The 20317-nt window shown below is 40.3% G+C and overlaps 2 protein-coding genes across 5 annotated transcripts in view; one reads left to right on the forward strand and one right to left on the reverse strand.

Moving 5' to 3' along the window:
* Positions 1 to 801: 801 nt before the first annotated feature.
* lipca (lipase, hepatic a) lies at positions 802 to 15821 on the forward strand. Of its 4 annotated transcripts, none has more exons than XM_040010620.1 (9): positions 802 to 1153; positions 3225 to 3409; positions 5291 to 5470; positions 5590 to 5707; positions 5809 to 6042; positions 7371 to 7613; positions 8592 to 8706; positions 9099 to 9317; positions 15517 to 15821. In XM_040010620.1, exons 1-9 carry the CDS (start codon positions 1072 to 1074, stop codon positions 15629 to 15631), a joined length of 1491 nt encoding a protein of 496 aa, XP_039866554.1. In that variant the 5' UTR covers positions 802 to 1071; the 3' UTR covers positions 15632 to 15821. The 4 variants fall into 4 exon arrangements, with proteins under 4 accessions (XP_039866554.1, XP_039866558.1, XP_039866555.1 ...); XM_040010621.1 differs by having other exon boundaries at positions 808 to 1153; positions 3231 to 3409; XM_040010622.1 differs by lacking the exon at positions 802 to 1153 and adding an exon at positions 4409 to 4529 and having other exon boundaries at positions 3304 to 3409.
* A 543-nt stretch (positions 15822 to 16364) lies between these two features.
* The window catches only part of adam10a (ADAM metallopeptidase domain 10a), a 29253-nt gene continuing 25300 nt past the window's right edge, over positions 16365 to 20317 (reverse strand). The window contains exon 16 of the mRNA XM_040010618.1: positions 16365 to 18913. Within this exon, the coding sequence (XP_039866552.1) occupies positions 18777 to 18913 (137 nt within the window). The 3' untranslated portion in view covers positions 16365 to 18776. The remainder of the gene's footprint in view (positions 18914 to 20317) is intronic.

Here is a 20317-nt window from a genome sequence, read left to right on the forward strand (position 1 = left end):
AGGTTAATATACCAAACACGTTACCTTACAATATAATATGCATTGAGGCTGCTGTTGTTCTGATTTGTGCCATATAAATACAACTACATTTATTTATTTGCTTATTTTTCCTCAAAGCAATGAGCAAACCCCAAACTAAACTTTTTTTTTTTTTTTACTAATATCAGACAGAAAGACAACAGATACAAAGACACCAAAATATAAGCCTGATACCACTGCACACACAATAATATGATTCATTGTTAATATAAAAGTACTGAATCAAGCAAATGTTAAAATTTATTTTGAAAGAGATATTACGTAGAGTTTTTAATAAAAAAAGACAAACAAAATACAAATACACTTCTTTATAACGCAGAGATTATAAACAGAAATCAGAAGTGAAGACTGTGTACGCTTTGAAAGGAAGAAAACAAAAACAGTAGATTAAAACTGAAGAAAATATGATTCAGACGCTATACTATTTTGTTAATACCCAATATTACTAAATGAAAACAAATGCCTGCGGTTTTATTTTTTACCCACTCTGTGGGACATTAAGAAAATTTTGTGTGCAGTATTGATCCACTGTGTGCCCTGGGTACACAGAGTGCTCTTCGTCAACTGTTTAAACATAGGTTTAAGCAATGCGGTAATAGTCCACATCTAATCCATGTCATGTCTTTAGCCAATAACACATAGTTCTATAAAAGCTACATAAAAAGTACATATTCTGTACCTCTACCCTGGTACCTGGAAAGGGTCTCGATGGAGGATCCAAGGTCACTTCCAGCACATCGTACCACATCCCCTGCCTATCATACCTCTGCTCTTTCACAATGTACACGATCCAGCCCCCAGCCAATCAGGATAAGAATAAATCCCCCTTATCCACGAACCATTGCTCCTGGTGTCCCCTCTCTTTCTCTTTAGAGTTCGGTAAAATAATCTGATTTCAATCCTCAGGACAGAAATGAGGCTTCCTTAAAAACAGCTCCTACATCTGCAGACAAAAGGCTCTCACCTTTAAAATCCACAGCACGCGCTGAAGATTTTCTAAGCGTGGCCAAAAGGACCTACCAAGCTGACGGCATGTTTGTGGTCAAAGTCTTGTGGTGTTTGCTTTTAATCTATCACCTCAGTGAGGGAAAGAAAATCAAAGGAATCAGAGCAGGTAAGTGAAATATCATGCTTTGCCTTCGCTTCTGTGATTTATGCACAGATTGATTGATGCTATCAAAATCTTTAACAAGCACTAAATTTAACTATAGTTCATGCTGTGAATTCATGCTGAGGAAAGTGTTTGCAATGAGACTCACACCGAAATTAGCCAATCTGTACACCGCGGAAGTATACACATAGTTTCCCAAAGTATCTCTTTCTAAAGACAATCTTTAAAACAATCTTTACTGTTTATTTAGCCTCACAGTAGATAGTTATAAAGATGTGGTTCCACAGAGTAGTATTTTGCCTAAAAAGCAAAAGCTCCCCGATTTGGTCCCAGGAGGAGACACAAATGGATCACAGAGGGGGCCGACATAGAAACACAGATAAATTAGACATGTGGAGCTACCTGTCATGGCTACCCCGTGTACATCAGGAAGCAGCTGAAAGTAAATTCATGTCTTGTAAAGTGAAATTTTAACCAAGTTTCAGTCCAGCTGCTTCAGGCTGTATGTTTATTTTTACTAATTCATATGAACAATTACATTTAAAAGTTACATTAAGATTCCACAGATGAGCAACAAGTAAGCGGAGAAACACAAACAGTGTGTGTGTGCGTGTGTGTGCGTTTCCCTTGTTCCCTTACAGTGAAGAGTCACTTCAAATCGGTATAAAGCTGTTCTGAGCTTTCACGTTTATCCTGTGATAAAACATTTTTCATGTAATCGGTCCTTTCAAGATTGCCAGTGCCCCCAGTGTCTGGGGGAAAAACAGGCCACCAAATGATTTGATGAATATAAAAATATGAATCACGTTTTTTTAACATCTATGGGAGATTTTACAAAGCTGTTAGCCTTTTCTCCACCACGTGGATATCTGGGTGAATGGCGTTCATCCAGAGAGAGACTTAAAAACTGAAACAGCTGTCAGATCTTGTTAAGTTGAACTTGTTGTTTTGAACTTTTAAATACTTTTTTAAATAAAATAAAATATTTAGCATCTTAAAGCCCAGCCTTTTTTCTACAAAATCTCAACTATTTAAAAGCTCGTAAAGGATGCGTTCACACCTTATTGATGATTGTTATTATTTTTTTTAAAAAGTCCTACAACGAAATCATTAAAACGTGCGCAAAAAGGAAAAGTTACTGGAGATTTTAACTCGGATCAGATTTCCTTGTATTATTGTAGGGTGTTTACCTCACAATACAAAGCTACTTGAGGTAACTGTTGTTGTGATTTGGCGCTACATAAATAAATATAAATAAATAAATAAATCATATTCCTTTAGGTTTGCCATTATTTTCTCCATCTCAGCCTTTAGTGCCGGTGTTTTTACTGGGTCTTTAAATGTGGGCTTATGACAGACTTCATGCCCCATTTAGAAATATGTTTTTTTTAATTATGCGCTGTGATAGATACCATGACTGATTTGCAAAGTAAACACAGTTCTTGTACAAATTTCTGGGTTAGGGTTTGTTTGTGTTCTGTTACTAATGAGTCAGACTGTTTTCACTGATCGTGTCGATAAACAGTCACTGAAGAGACACACCAAAGCAAATGATGATAAATGATGGCTGGATGTTCTTTTACTTTTCTTGCTAAGACGATTTGGGCTTCACATCAGGAACCAGAACTTGTATGAAGGCAGCTGCATTGCTGGGTGTTTACAGGCGCCTTGGTTTTTGGCATTATTGGCTGTGGTTTTAAACATGTTGAGGGAGGAGGAGTTTACGTAACAAATGATAGAAGAGTCTGGCAGAGATTCATCCGATGAGACTTGTTGTGAAGTGATGTCTGTGAGCAGATGCCAGCGAGGTCTGTATGACCTGGACTCACAGCAAAGGGCTTCTGATTGGGCGTTAGTTAGTCTCCAGTCCAATGGAGCCTCAGCAGGAACTGACTGTCCTGATATCTCCACGTTTACTCACTCAAATACTTACATTAATGCATCAAAACACACTCTGTGTTATCAAATTGACACATTTCCATTCATCATTTGTAATTATTCTGTAAGCATAACCATCGTGTTCTGTAAAGTACTCGTTTCTAACAGACAATCCATCCGTTATTTGATTTCTGAGGTGCAGTGGAGACAGAGCAGAGGGATGTCCTGAGGGAGAAAGAGCTATATGTCAGCAGTTCAGTCTTTAGGCTGTTTTTAGGAGGTGAGGACACCTGCACGCTGGACCCTCTGCAGCTGCACACTCTCACCTCCTGTGGCTTCAACAGCAGTAATCCCCTCATCATCATCACTCATGGGTGGTCGGTAAGGTCAACTCCCTTTTCTCTCTTTACGCTTCGCTGACTTAAGCCACTGGATACTAAACATGGAACTTGACTACAGGGAGGGAAACGTCTTCAAAAGGCTGAAACATGTTGAAAAAACACACCATGAGGTAGACACGTGGATCTGCACTGAAATGTAATTAAATTTTGGATCGGATCATGTCAGCCACAATAGCAGTTAGTTCCCAGACCACACCCGTCACAACTCAAGATTACTAAAGCTTTGGTAGAGATTTATACGTACATTATCCATCATTCAACCTTTTTTTTGCTTATCCAGTTCAGGGTTGTTGGGGGGGGCTATCCCAGTGGTCAAAAGGCGAGAGGAGGGGCACATCTTGAATAGGTCGCCAGCCTCTTGCAGGGCTAACACAGAGAAACGTACATTAAAAAGGGGTGGGGTGCTAGTGCCATGACTCTCTTGACCCCACTGAACTTTGACTGCCCTTTTCTCTTTGGAGTATGAAACATTTTGATCTCGGTTACACAACTATAAAGCTGTCTCTATAACAGTGAAAATATTTGTCCACAAACAGACTTAAGAACACCTGCCAAAATACATAAAAACTCCTTGCTGTAATTCCCATTCACAAGGTAAAAACAATCTGTATCATATTTATCTGTCAGCGAGATTTCAACACCAAGCTGAAGTTGGTGAATGCTGCAGGAGAGGTGGAGGATGGGCAGATAAAAGGAAGCTGTTACATTCTGGTGCACATCCAGGTCACCTATTCCTAAACTGCAAAACAGGAAGCAGGCCTTGGCTGAGGTTGAACCCTCTTAGTCGCCCTGTAGTTTGTTATGCCTCCCCGTATGAGGTAGCCTGATTTTATTTGGAGGGAAACCATATAGTATATGTTTCACAGTCATGGTATAAAAGCAAAATTTCAAGTTTGATTTTCAATTTAAAGATTTTTTTTTTAGAAAATAACCTAAAATTCTGACTTATGGATGGCAAAACATGTTTTTTCTGTGGCAGAAACAAACTTCCATAGTCTGAGAATAGGGTCCCAGATGTCAGACAATCAGTTTGACAAAGGGAGGACAGGAGACACTGAGGATTAGCTGGAGATTAGAGACGCATGGGGAACAAGACACAGGTGAGCGTAATCAACACAGGTGATGACAATAAAACACTGAATCATAAGTGATATAGAAATGAAAACAGAAAAGGAACAACAATCACCTTTACAGTGAAACATGAAAGATAAATACGGAACATGAATGAACTCATTCAATGGGACAACATTTTGAAGACACAGGAAAAACAAAGAAAAATTTAGCTTCAGACTAAAGGCAGCTGGAACTGGAGAAGCATAAGAGACAGTGAAGGATGACACATGTGAAGACACGAGGACATGAACGAGACAGAGGGGACACAGACTGGGGAATACTGGTGAAGAATAACAAACAGAAGCAAAACACAAAACAGAACTCACTAATTTCACAAGAACTACAAATCACTAAAAAAGAAACTTGTGACAAGTGCTCAAAAATAAGAACCAGAATTCAAAAATACCATGAGAATTAAGACTCCATAAAAGCCAACAAACACTAGCTCAGCAAATGAGAACCAAACAGAAACCCCAATCCCATATACTAAGAATTCAAAAAGGAAAATAAGAAAGAAAAAACCCTCCATAAACACAAAGCCAATATATGATGGGTGGGAAAAAGTGAAAAACCAACAGTTTGTAACGGTTCATGAGGAAAAATCCTTTAGTTAAGTAACAGAGTCACTGCAGTTTCTCTCATTTTTGCCGAACTGAACTATGCACAGGACTGTACTGTGCACAGCACATATTAACACTTTAAAAGTAAGAAGCTGTTTTTTTTAATGCTTAGTTTTGCTGTTGTGAAGGTGGATGGCATAATGGAGAGCTGGGTGATGAGGTTAGCCACGGCTGTGAGGACAAACCTGATAGATGCAAATGTGGTGCTTACAGACTGGCTGTCGCTGGCTCAGCAGCACTATCCAATCGCAGTACAGAAAACCCGCACTGTTGGAAAAGACATAGCTCACCTACTGCAGGCACTTCAGGTGAGAATAAACTCCTCCACTGATCTTTATGATGTCAGTGGACTGAAAGGTGATACATTTTCATTCCATAGTCAAATCTATACGTTTCAGCAATCATGCATGTCTTTAATCGCCTACAGGAGCACTACAAGTACCCACTTAGAAATGCTCATTTGATTGGCTACAGCCTCGGCGCTCACATCTCTGGATTTGCTGGGAGCTTTCTGACAGGTCCGGAGAAGATTGGAAGAATTACTGGTGAGATTTTTGGTCCTTTCATAGCTAAATTTAATAAATAGCAATTTATTCATTTAATATTCTAAAACCACCCAATGCTTGTGTATATCATGTCTGTTCAGGGCTCGATCCAGCTGGTCCGCTGTTTGAAGGCATGTCTCCCACGGACAGACTGTCTCCTGATGATGCTGAATTTGTGGATGCCATCCACACTTTCACCCACGAGCGTATGGGCCTCAGTGTGGGAATTAAGCAAGCTGTGGCCCATTATGACTTTTACCCGAACGGAGGAGATTTCCAACCAGGGTGTGACCTGCAAAACATTTACGAGCACATATCCCAGTACGGGATCCTCGGTAAGATAAATCTGTAACAGCACATTAAAAATTGCGACCACCAGAAATAACCATGATTGTTTTATAGTGTAGTATTTCTGGGCAGCATGAAATAAGCAGCTCTGTGATGCCTCTTAGAGGCTGCAGTGTTTTATGGTCTGTAAGTGTGGGATAGAACAACAGAACATCCTGCTGTCTGTTTGCCGCTGAAGACTGGCAACAAGCTGCCTGGTCTGATGAGTCTCAATTTCTGCTCTGACATTCAGATATAAACAGCATGGATCGATCCTGCCTTGAATTCACGGTTCAAACTGCTGCTTTTAGTGATGTAATCATGTGGGGGATATTTTCTTGCCTCTTTTAGTACCAACTAAGGGTCAGCCTACCTGAGTATTGTCCATCCCTTTATGATCACAGTGCACCCAGCAACTGTTCGATGATATCATGTCAGCATGAACCAAATGTTTCCAGCACTTTGTTGAATCCAGCATCCAACCCTAGCCAGATGTATCTAATGAAGTGGCCACTTTAAACATTGTATTGAAACTTAAATATTACAAACATTTTTCTGAACAAACAGTCTTTTACAAATTTAGACCATATTTATCAGGAATACCAAAGCTATTATATTTGTTTATTTATTTAATGTCTGCATTGATGAGTCCACATAAAGTAGGCATTCATTCCCTGTTTGAAAAGGCATTCAAGTTTCTGGTTCCTCTGGTTTAAATCCAAGCTCCAATCAGAGCAGTATGTTCTCTGTTTAAAGGCTTTCTGGTTTCCTTCTTTGCACGCTCTATCATAACATTTTTTCTTCTTAATTGGCCTTGCCACCTCAGAACACTGGTTTAGAAGCCACGTCTAGGATGCCGATTCCTCTTCTGCTTGTTGACAGTTTCTTCTTCTGTGTTTAGGCAGATGTATTTAATTTCATGCAGTCTAACAGAAGTGGCTGTGGGATTTATGCTGCCTCTCAATCCTAAACACATCCTCACAATATGACAGCGAGAACCACATTAAAGCATCTGTCATCCTCAGGAGTTAATTAGCAACATGTGCTGTGCTTTTTCTCTGTCCATCCGTCTGAGCTGAGCTGCCTTCAGGCTACAAGCTGCTGCTCAGAGAAACGGCCTTCAGAGCAGAGCCGTGTCAGACATAATGAGTCACTTATAGGAGATGTGACAGAAGCAAGAGCTGATAGATGCCACCATTTGGTGATAATGAACTCGATCCACAAATAATGGTCAGGCTTCGTGGTTTAGCTCTTCCACAATCCGTTGAAAGTCAGATCAAAGTCGTTTTGGAGAAGCAGGTTTAAAATTTTCACCACATTTTTATTTTTCTCTTAGGCTTTGAGCAAACAGTGAAATGTGCCCATGAGCGCTCTGTCCATCTCTTCATCGACTCTCTGCTCAATAAAGACAAGCAGAGCATGGCCTACAGGTGCAGCGACAACAGCGCCTTTGACAAGGGCGTCTGTCTGGACTGCCGGAAGAATCGCTGCAACACACTCGGCTATGATATCAAGAAAGTCCGCACGGGCACCAGCAAGAGGCTCTACCTGAAAACACGGTCTCGGATGCCTTACAAACGTATGGTTTGTCATTTTGACCTAACAGCCGTGTAAAAGTCATAACTAACCAACAGGATACACTTATATGTCCCATTAAAGACTTAATATATATAAATAGCTTTTGCATGTGTTATTGAGGCAAAATAAATCTGTTTGATGGCAAGATTACACAAAAATAAGGAGGCCAAATTTTATTTAAGTTAAAGCGGAGTGGCAGTAGATTTGAAAAGATTCGGTGCATCTGTCATCATGGCATAAAATCTCATCCCAAGAAGATTTCTAGTCGTTATTTGTTATTCAAATAAACCTACGACAAGACCTAGACTTTTTACAGCTTCATTTCTTTTGGGAATGAAAAAATGAGAAATTACAAACCACTAATTTCATTTGTAATTTAGATCTTTAGTAGGAAAGGGTGGCTTTTAGATTGGTGCCATCAACTGGGCTGGAAACCACAAAGCTTTGGTGTTTTAGTGGAACTTGCAGACATGAAAACATAAATATCAGAGATGGTGTTATGCTTTATTGTAGCTATGTGTAGGATTTTGAAACTTTGCACTTTGATGGCCTCATTTTCCCGGTTTTCTGCCTTGATTGAACTCCATTAGCTCCATAAGCCTAGGATAAACAAATTAGATTTTAGTTAAAAGTGAAAGATCAGGGCCACTTTGGCCTCATAAAACATTTTTTCTTTGTCTAAATCAAAAAAATTACAGAACAGTTTTTGCCAATTTTTCACACTATAGAATAAAAACTTACATCTAAATCTGTTTAGACAGTCCACATCCACCAGTAAATGAATCCAGTCCTCTGTTTGACTGGTAGGAATACAAAATCAGCCATTATCTACACAAAATCTGTTCCTGTTTCAATGTTTTATTATCCTATATGTTAGACTGATAAAATATAAAGCTAACAAGAAAAACTGAAAACTGTGTCGGGGGTTTCTCTGTAACCGTGTCCTCTTCTTCTTCTGTTTCTGGCTTCCACCCTTCAGTCTATCATTACCAGTTCAGGGTCCAGTTCATCAATCAGACGGAGAAGGTTGAGCCCTCTCTTACGATCTCCCTCACAGGAACCAAAGAAGAGAGTGGAGCTGTGGACATCACCTTGTGAGTACTGTACCAACACCAACCCCCCATCGGGCTTAAATCAGAACACATGAGCACTCTTTGACACATGCAATATGCAGCTGGGCTCTCAGCTCTACAAAGCAAGTTAAGGAGAGCAGCTGACACACATGGAAACAACTGAAGCCTTTGCATGAAAGAGAACTATAAATGGCAATGATGGGATGAATAATTTAAACAAGACAATATTCCCTGACAACTGTGTTATCCTTCATATTCTGTGTATCAAAGCGTCTCAGGCTAAACAGTGCTAGCAGAGGAAATCTCATCTGCTGTCCCGTTCTAGTCTGAGCCGCCACAACAGCCTTTTGCAGGGTGATTAACTCTCATCTAACTTTGTCTCTCTCGATTTCTGTTTTAAAAATCTCCACCAGCAATGAAAAGATTTCAGGTAACAAAACCTTCACCTTCCTGATCACCCTGGACAGAGACTTGGGGGAACTGATGTTGCTCAATATACGCTGGGAGGCATCTCCTCTGTGGGAAAATGTGTGGGACAAGGTGCAGACCATCATTCCTTGGAGAACTTGGGAAAGAAAAAGACTCCTGAATGTGGGCAAAGTCAGCGTCAAAGCGGGCGAAACACAGAGGAGGTACATGTGTTTCTTACGAGCTAGCAGCATAAAACCAAAAGTTTTTCTTGATTGCTGTAAATTTTCTTGTTTTAACCAAAGTTTCTTTAGCAGACAGCAAAAAAACAGGAATTGTTCTGTCTTTAATTGTTTATCTATTACTTTGGTGTAGAATGAATGGGGGAGGTTATTATCAACAAACTGTAAAACGTATAATATATAATTAAATCAAAACCTTTATGCCTTCCATATTTTCTAAAGAAATCCAGCAGGCCGGATTGGAGTCTTAGCTGTGCCAATTCTGCCCCCCAGCCTCATGTTTGACACCCCTACATTAAGGGCTTAAATGAAGGAGAGCACAAATAATTATACAGCTTTTCATCATCATACTGGGCTTTATTCCACACATGATTCCAACACTGCTGAAGTCTTTTCTATTTTTTTAAACGACATATTTTTAAATTGATTTTATATATATATATATATATATATATATATATATATATATATATATATATTAGGGGTGCAACGATACTCGTATCGATATTGAACCGTTAGATACAGTGCTTTCGGTTCGGTACGCATATGTATCGAACAACACAAAATTTGTAATTTATTTTATCAACTTTCCTTCTGATGATGCTGTCTGTGTTGAGCGCTCAGTGAATCTGCGTTCGACTACTCCGCCTAGGCTGCACTGTCGAGCGCAGATCCACTGAGCGTTCAACACAGACAGCATCGTCAGAAGGAAGAGCGCAGGGCAAGCTAGCGAGACAGAAGTTAAGCTCTCCTTGCAACATGGCAAATTGAACCTCCCCCACCCTCATTCAGATCTGGTGTTTGGAATTATTTTGGTTTTCATGTGACGTATGACCCTGAAGGTAAGCGCGTCATGTACTAAAGTAAAACAGTATGTTGGATGTGCCACACAATGCTCAATTACATGGGTGGGAACTAGTGTGTTAGCGCAGTTAGCTCGTTAACGTGTTGGCTGTCTAGCCCCATGCACAGGGTGATCAGGGGTAGCTCGTTAACGGAGATTTGCCTTGTTGTGGCGTTAACGTCATTTCAACGAGATTAACGCTGACAGCACTAGTGGGAACACAACGAATATGACTGCACATTTACACCGACATCATCCTAGTGCAAAGACAAGTGGAAGCAGACAAAAACAACAAACATGCATGGTACAGTCTTTACCTGAGTCATTTAGACAGCCGTTAGCACATGATTCTCCTTATGGGGACCTAATATGTTTAATATTGTGGCGAGCTCAGACAAGGAGGAGACGGAGGTATCGTTTGGTCTTGCTTCCCGTGAGCTAGCCAGGGAGCACAGCCGTTTATTGACATCTGCAGAAGAACACTGCCGCTAGCTAACTGCTCAGCGCGGCAACCGCACAGCAACAACAACACACAGGGCGCCCTCTGACCCCGGAAGGACACACCGTCGCAGCGAGAGGGCGTCACCCGTCACTATGGCAACATAAACAAAGCATAACTGTACAAACAGAACCCCGAACAGCCCTGACCCGCTACATAACCCCCACCTAAGGGGTCTGTCGTCCCCGACGACCCCATTACCCCACACAAAGTCCTGCAAATGTCCAGGTGCCTTCTTTTGGCGCACCGGCCGGCCACAACCGGCGGGGGAAAAGTCACTCGGGTCAGAACACGGGGTGCCACCATCATCCCACTTCTGACACCAATGTGGCGAGCTCAGACAAGGAGGAGACGGAGGTATCGTTTGGTCTCGCTTCCCGTGAGCTAGCCAGGGAGCACAGCCGTTTATTGACATCTGCAGAAGAACACTGCCGCTAGCTAACTGCTCAGCGCGGCAACAGCACAGCAACAACAACAACACACAGGGCGCCCTCTGACCCCGGAAGGACACACCGTCGCAGCGAGAGGGCGTCACCCGTCACTATGGCAACATAAACAAAACATAACTGTACAAACAGAACCCCGAACAGCCCTGACCCGCTACAATATGCTGCTGAGAATATAGCCCAGAAGAAGCGTATAGTATAGCTTTTATTTTGGAAAGAGCCATTTCTCTGTAATAAACTCTCTTTTCCAAAGATGAGTGATTCCTCAATCACATACAGGGCTTGCAAAATCGCTAGCCCGACGTCCCGGGGCTAGCGATTTTTCCAGTCGGGCTACCAAAATCTATCTCTGCCCTGCCCGTCGGGCTATTGTAGGAAAGAAAAATATATTGTGGCGAGCTCAGACAAGGAGACGGAGGTATCGTTTGGTCTTGCTTCCCGTGAGCTAGCCAGGGAGCACAGCCGTTTATTGACATCTGTAGAAGAACACTGCCGCTAGCTAACTGCTCAGCGCGGCAACCGCACAGCAACAACAACACACAGGGCGCCCTCTGACCCCGGAAGGACACACTGTCGCAGCGAGAGGGCGTCACCCGTCACTATGGCAACATAAACAAAACATAACTGTACAAACAGAACCCCGAATAGCCCTGACCCGCTACATAGCCCCCACCCAAGGGGTCAGTCGTCCCCGACGACCCCATTACCCCACACAAAGTCCTGCAAATGTCCAGGTGCCTTAACTGGCGTGGTAGGCATGACTGCTCGCGGTTGGGAGCTCGGCGTGTGGGTCGACAGAGGTAGCCCATGAAGCATTGCCCTAGCATCTGTCGCGACGGGCCGCCGCCGCGGTGCGCTCGCGCCATCGGGACCCGTCGGGGGACTTACATGGCCACTCCCATTCTCTCTCTTCCATCGCCAGTTTCCCAAGCGGGGAATGTTCTCCTCGACAGCTTGCTCCAGCCTCTGAATGTCTCTCTCCATTACGGCGAGGGTGAGCTATCCCACTTCTGACACCAATGTGGCGAGCTCAGACAAGGAGGAGACGGAGGTATCGTTTGGTCTTGCTTCCCGTGAGCTAGCCAGGGAGCACAGCCGTTTATTGACATCTGCAGAAGAACACTGCCGCTAGCTAACTGCTCAGCGCGGCAACCGCACAGCAACAACAACACACAGGGCGCCCTCTGACCCCGGAAGGACACACCGTCGCAGCGAGAGGACGTCACCCGTCACCATGGCAACATACACAAAACATAACTGTACAAACAGAACCCCGAACAGCCCTGACCCGCTACAATATGTCAATGCTTTTGCATTCTTTCGGAAATGTAGCTGGGTAATTATGTCATTGGCATCGGTGAGCCACTGTCAATATGTGACATATTGAAATCGCGTTTGAATTTGCGCATGTTTTTTTGCTTTCACTTTGCAATCGCACAAACTGTGTATAGAGAGCGACAGCACTGATTGGTGAGTGATGATAATTTGCGCACCAATCCTCTGACATCGTCTTATCAATCGTTAGCTTACTATGCAAACATGACCTGTGAAATCTCCCGCAGCAAGCTTAAACATGTGAGGGGTTGATCGCGCAGAGAATCGCTGACCGTTATGTGTGTGTGTGTGTAAAAGTAGCAGGATATATATTTTAGTTCTGCTGAGCCAAATAAGACAGGTCAGGGTGAAGAAGTGACAGCCAAAGAAAAGCTTACCACAAAACGGAAAAGTTATGACAAATCAGACTACAAGGCAAAAAGAAAGTGCAGCTTTATGGTTTCATGGACAAAATAATTTCTGTGGCTGCAATATGACGAGCTATATAACCGGGGCTGCACATAAGTGGTCCGCAGGTGCGCATTCGCTGTCAAAATAAAAAAAAAAAAAAACGCGCACAAGATATGAAGTTGCAACGCGTGTTTGCATACATAAGATTTTCTGGAGGAGGACAGACATTTGTTTAGAACTCTTAAAGATGTCGAAGAAGCTCCTTTAAGCAATTACTTTGGTGTTCCTCCACCTCCAAACAAATGTCAGAAGGAGTCCGAACCACAAAAGAAGCGCGTATTCTCAGAAAAGTGGTTGCAAATGATGAACGCACAGAGATGTGATGCGGAATGTGCCGTGAAAATCCCACTCTAGTGGACAAAAACACTGCCTTTTATATGGACGCAAACGCGCGTTGCAACTTCTTATCTAGTGCGCGTCTTTTATTTTGACAGCGAATGCGCACATGCGGACCACTTATGTGCACCTGTGTAAATAACATAATGTTCTGCCGGGTGTGTTGTTGGTTTTCTCTCGATTTCTGAGTCGACAAGCGCCTTTGTTACTGGGACCAGTCATTTTAAGAAAGGCCCCCATTAGAACCCATGAGAAATGCAAGAAACACATTATTGCTCAGTCTGCAATATCTTTCCCAGAACAAACACCAATTGCAAATAACATACTAAAAATAAACCTGAAAAATCCGTTTAGAACAGCGTACTATGTTGCAAAGAGTGAACTACCACTGGCACAATGTAGCAGTCTTTGCAAACTTCAAAAAGCAAATGGCCTAGATCTTGGTTCCACTTGTCTCTTACCCGTGACTTCAGTGCAAATTTCAAATTCAGGATCTGACACAGACTGATTCATGTCCTACACAGTTCTTACAAGTTCATAGAAATTTCTGTTCAATTAGAACAAAGTATTTGAGTTGATGATTGTAATTTTTATACAATGTTGTAATTTGTGTTTCAACAATTTTTTGATTAATGTTTTGTTTCCTAAAGTACAATATTGTAAAGGAAACAAAACATCAATCAAAAAATTGCTCTCTTTTTTATTCGGGCTACTTAAATTTATTTTCGGCTACCAAAAACTGAAGAGTCCCTACCCGAAGGGCTACCAGGTATTTTGAAATTTTGAGAGCCCTGAGATATATTTATTTTTTTAATTACTTTTGTTTCAGCAACATTAAATTTAAAAACTGTACTTTTGAGTTAAAATATATATTTATAATTTTAATAAATGACAAATTAAAAAGGCATGAACATTGTTTTTGTATCGAAAAAATATCGAACCGTGACACCAAAGTATCGAACCGAACCGAACCGTGAATTTTGTGTATCGTTGCACCCCTAATATATATATATATACATACACATATATACACACACACAAATGCTTCAATGATCCAGTCCAAACCCATTTCAACAAAAGCCGTGACAAAAACTAAGAAGAACATTAACTGAACTTTTAAAGGTGAAATGTTTTTTAGTGATTGATACTTGTCAGCTTGTTTGTTTTCTTTGTATTATTTTTTTGTTTCATGATAGATCACATATTTCCTGTAGGTTGCAGGTCTAACTGCAGACAGACATGACAGGCTAGTTTAGTCTACAGCAGCCAACAATATGTGTCAAAAAGTGGTTTAGCATTATCTTTGCTGCATGCAAAAAGCTCTTCTCTGAAAGAGACGTCTGAATGGCTCTATCTGAATATATGTGTCATTCAGCATTAATGGGGCCTTCACGGATTAGCACGTTACAGCTGTGGCTCAGGAGGTAGAGCAGGTTGTCTACTAATTGGAAGGTCAGTGGTTTTAGTCTGCGTGTCAGTGTTTCCCTGGGCAAGATGCTGAGCCCTGAGCTGCCCCTGCTGCATCTATGTGTTAGGTTAAATCACTTTAAAAGCAATTAGGCATAGAAAATGGTGATTAAGGCTTGTGGCTAGAAAGTACTTTGAGTGCTCAAATAGAGTAAGAGAGTGCAATGTAAGTACCAGTCCTTTTACTGTTGCATCTATCGGAGGACACAGTGTCCATGATTTCCAAAATATGTTCACATTCCCACTCTGTACACATTCAAATGAGCTTTGACCCAGAGAAAGCTGCCGTGTTTTGAATGGTGTTTGGGGTTTTTTCTCTTTGCATTGTAAAGTTTTAACTTGCATTGGTGGCATCACAGATGACCTCTGTTGACCCTGCAGTTTTTCGTATCACATTCAAAGCACATATATATGAGCATATATGATATTTCCAAATATAAAATAAAAATCACACTGTGATATATAATAGAGCTGAAAATGGGATAAACAGGAAAGAAAGTCAAGTACAGTTGTCTCAAATTGTACAATAGTGCTAAGACGAGTAATATTACTGATACTGAATTATATTAATTCAGTTCAGTTTTAATGAAATAGCACCAAATTGCAACAACAGTTGGCTCAAGGTGCTTCATATTGTAAGGTAAAGATGCTACAATCGTATAAAGAACACACTTGAGACCATTACAGACTGCTGATGCCATCTAGTGGGTTGTTTCCCATACACAGACTGGTTAATCTTTACTCCTGCACTCACTCTTTCTGTTTAATCGCACCGTGTTAACGACACCGTCTCTGTTTTTCCAGGACATCTTTCTGTTCCATGACAAACGAGGGACAAATGGAAGTGTCAGAAGACATGGTGTTTGTACGCTGTAAGGAAGAGAGACCAAAAAGGCCCAGAAGAAAGGACAACTTATAGACTTGTGTGGGTCACTCTCTGAAGATCTAACTGAAGATATCAGTTGAATGGCCCTTGAAAACAACAACGAATGCGATAAAATTCTCCCTCCTTGAAGTGAAGTTGTGTACATTCAGGGAGTAACTCAGAAAACCATAATTGCTGGAAAGAAGTGCTGAATAAATATACTCTGTTCTTTTCTATCATGTCATTAGGTGGGTTTATTTTTCTACACATGCACAAAGGTTCATTCGTATCCATCTACGGACTAACACATTTTTCCATGTCACAAATGTGCAGATATTTTGGTTGAATGAAAACACAACTGACAGGTTGAACTGTAAGTTAAAGCGCTAAACCCTTTAAAGCCTGAAACGGGAACTAATCTAAATTCTAACTGAAAATTGATGTTTATTAAACCCTCTATTGACGCCTATTTTGCATCTATTATTTGAATTTGTACCATAATTGCTTGAAAACAAAATCAGTCTTAAAATCTCATTAAGAGATTAAGGCAAGTAATTACCAGGTGATGACTGCAGAGGGCAGGCTGTTACAGCTGAAAACTCGAATGCAGTTGAATCTTGTTCTTCTAAATCAGGTGCGACACTTGAATCTTCTTGCCAATCATCACTTTGAACCATTTGTGGGTTGAATAACATAATAACATCAAATTAAATTGTAAAACGCTTCTTTTTTAAAGTATCAGAAATCCACGGCGCTACCTTTTAACACTGGACAAAGAGGGAAACAATATGGTAAATTCAACTTTATTAATGCAGTTCAAGTAATTTAAAAGAAATTATACATTTCCACCTTTGCAAATGTAGTAAAATATTCAAATTAAGCAGGATGAGAATCAGAACAAAAGAAGGGGGAAAACAAAACCACACAATTTGAAGGCACAGTATAAAAGACAACGCATTAAATCAGACAGTAGTAATGAATCGATAACATTATGGATTCTGTTTACATCACTTACATTTCAGTGCAACATCAACAAACAAAATCCCAGAGTACTAACCCTCGACACCAAGTATCCACATCACACATATATTTTTTTTTTAAAAAAGATACGAATGTTTCAGCAAAGCGTCTCTCTCTCACACAGACAAAAGCTTTTTTTTAAAAAGCCACAGAAAATCTCATAACCAACAAAAAGCATAATTAGTAGCACCACAAAGACAAAGAACATAAGAAAAGGGAGCAAAAGAATTGCATTTGTGCCTGTTCACAAGCTTTGCTGCAGCACACGGTTTTCCGTGTACCCTCTCAGGAGGACACGCTGGAGGCATTTCTCACTGAGAAGGTCAAATGTTAAAACTCTGCGAAGCTCTGCATAGAATCTGGTCTGTAAGACATCCTGGCACCTTGCACATAAAACAATGCTAAATTGCAGCTGCGCTCAACAGAGCTCATTTGAGGGAGCATCTCTTTTATTCTACTAAACATATATTATGTAGTCTACAAATCATGTTTGTGTGTGTTCTGCATTTGTATCTATTTATCTGAAGAGAACCTAAAATTACACTTACTGAATACTGCTCAAGTTAAGCCAAAAAAGGTTTTTATCTGTGTGCAAAATTGGATTCTTCACGTGCTGGCTGATAAAGTGTCTACAATCAGGCAAGGCTATGCTCTAAGTTGCATCACACAGACATCGTTTCAGTCTTCAGTAACGATTGCTGACACTTGTACATCAACTTCAGTCACACTGCTCCGAGTAGGCACATATTTAATGTAATCACACAAAACCAAAGGGAGTAACAAAGGTTAACAAAATCCCCCAATCAGTAGCAAAAAGTAGGACAGAACAGTAGTGGATGGCTGTTGCGATGTGATTGTTCACTCTGATAAAGATCTGTTAACAGCAGCAACAAAGCAATAATACAATTAGAATCGCTAGATTTCCCAACTCCACGCACAATAGAAACAATCTCAACTGCATTAAAAAGCATTAAGAGCAAAAAACCAAAGAAAAAACAAAAAACAAACCACATATAAACCCGGACAGGCTCCTTATCTGGGTATAAAGGTCTGACTGCATTTGAGTGGTTTTACTTTGTCTTTAACAACTGCTAATGTGTGAAAAGATGGACAGATGACAAGAGTTAAAAGACACGACAGTCAAACCAGGACTTCTCTCTCCTCTAATCAGTTCTGTACACTTGTATTGTTTGGTTTAACGCACTCTGGTTTAGCTTTCACTTTTCTGAATGTAGCACAAGGTGGTTGTTTCACAGCTCAGAGTCAAAGCAACCAGTTAGGTAAAAAGAGTTATTACAGAATACAAGTGTGATACAATCAGTTTAATAAAAGCTATTTCTTGTCATTCAATTCCACCTCAAGTATTTTGTTGTAAACACATCTGCAAACCATATCACAACTACAAATACACAGATTCAGACCACCAGATGACTCACTGGTCTTATCGAGCTCATTTATATACATTCTTCCAGTCCTGTCCTCTGCCTTGGATGGCAGCTTACGTGACCTGTAGGCCTGAGCCAGAAGAGACTCTACCCAGACATCTGTAAGCAGTCGTCTTTACACTTGTATTCTGTCATTTTATTGATCCTGAGAAGATGAATTAAAACAGTGAACGATCTCCATTCAAAGAAAAATAAATTCATGTGAAACAAAAGATAAAACTACCTCAACATTTATATATTTGCACACAGAAGGAACAGAAGTATGCCTTACAAAAAAAATATTATATGTATTGGGGGAAAAAAGTCACATTGGCAAAAGAAAAACAGGTTCTTTTCAAACACAAAGTCTCAGATCTGTTTTTGATTGGCAGCAGAAATTTGTGAAAAACTAATAAATTTGCTTTTCTCTCCTCCACAAAAAAGAAAAAAATTCAAAGGTTTTAAAAAAAGAAACAAGATTAAGATTAAATAACGGAGATCAGTGAATTTCTCCCCCGTACATCCTTGGAAAAATGTATTTCCTATAAAAGCTAAGTGAACCACTGCTAGTCTTGCTCTTAGAGCAGAGGTGAGTGAGTTTGTTAGACCCAAAAATACATCAGGTTTTGTCCAGTAAAAATGTTTCAGTTGCAAGTTCTCAGAATTCTGCAATAAGTGGTAAAGGTAACTCTTTGGAGTAAGGTGCTCCGATTGTAGGCACGAAGAAGAACCAAGGCAACAAGCGGACTTTTGCCTCATTGTCTCAACAGTCCCATTTGATACTGCTCTCTTTGTTGATGCTGCTGGCGCTGGCCCCGAGCTTGGCGCTGGCCTTGAGCTTGGCGCTGGCCCTGTGATGCTGGGGGCCGCCGTCTCAGGGTATTCAGGGTGTCTACAGGAAATGGACATCTCAATTAACTTAAAGAAATACAGTGAATGCTGCAAATTAATGCTACTACCATTTATATTGTTAGAAATGCCCACAGTAGAAGTGACTATTACATGATAAGGTAATCATGTTGGACTACAAAATATTTCTTAGCACCTTGCTATTCAGCCATCTCTTCTCTTTAACCTAAATATGCATTCAGTTATCCACAGTTGTGGAAGTTTATACACATACATACACTTGTGCGTATTTATATCCTTGTGGGGACATCTCATTGACATAATGCTTTCCCTAGCCACTTACCCTAACCATCAAAAATGAATGCCTAACCCTGACCCTTACCCTAAACATAACCCAATTGTAACCCTGACTCTAAAACCACATTTTGAGTCTCAAAAATGCTTTGTGACCGGGTGGTCCCCACAAGGGCTGTCGGTCCCCACAAGTATAGTAAATTCCAATTTTTGGTCCCCACAAAGATGTTAATACCCATACACACACACATACACACACACATATCATGAGCATGAAAGTCCTGGTAATTTAGGGATTTGATTTCTCTGAACTGTTCATTTTCCAGGGTGGAATAACTGTGCATCATACATCTTTAATTATTTAAAACACAAGAATTAGATGCAAAAGTTTAAATTTGTTTGGGATTTTCTCTAATCCATACAGGGATCCATACATGGGAATATCCCTTAGCAAGTTGCACCTCAACCCGATGCTTTTGGCATAATTCTGACTGGATATGTGACCAGTCTTGGCAAAGTTTGATTTGACTAAGGGACATTTAATTAAATGTTGTGGAGGGTGTATATTTTTGATCCTACAGACACTGAATCAATTTTGGATTTTTTCTAAACTCCTTAAAAGTCTCAAATTACCATGACATTCATGGCCATGGCCTACTAAAACATGTAAATATAAACTCAGTTACATACAGATGAACTGTTAGTATACTTGCAAAATGTATTATATGCATTATTGAAAAAAACAATTTTTTTTTTCAATGATGTATATACATTTTTTGTTTAAAAAATACTTTTTTGTTTAAAATTATTAAATAAAAAATTTAATGGTTAAAATACAAAATGTATGAGAAAAAAAAAATATACATCCTCTGAGAATAAAGAGAAATCCTTACAAAGAAAAGAAACTAGCGTAATTTTTTTTCATGCTATAAGGTTTTACAACAAGAGGGAAAAACCTCTGTGGTGGATGACCTAATCAAGTTAAACTGTACTTTGCAATGGGATTCTTAAAAAAGGAAATACTTGAGATTTTAGAAGTCCGAAGATTAATTTGTCACAAATAGGCTAAAGTTAGAAGAAAAGAAAACCCTGATTTGAATGAACTGGAAGTCACGGCCCATCTGCTCATTAACATGGACATGTGCTGGAATCC

The sequence above is a fragment of the Simochromis diagramma genome, unplaced genomic scaffold, assembly GCF_900408965.1.
Source record: "Simochromis diagramma unplaced genomic scaffold, fSimDia1.1 OVJJ01000603.1, whole genome shotgun sequence".
NCBI classification, from domain to species: Eukaryota; Metazoa; Chordata; class Actinopteri; order Cichliformes; family Cichlidae; genus Simochromis; species Simochromis diagramma.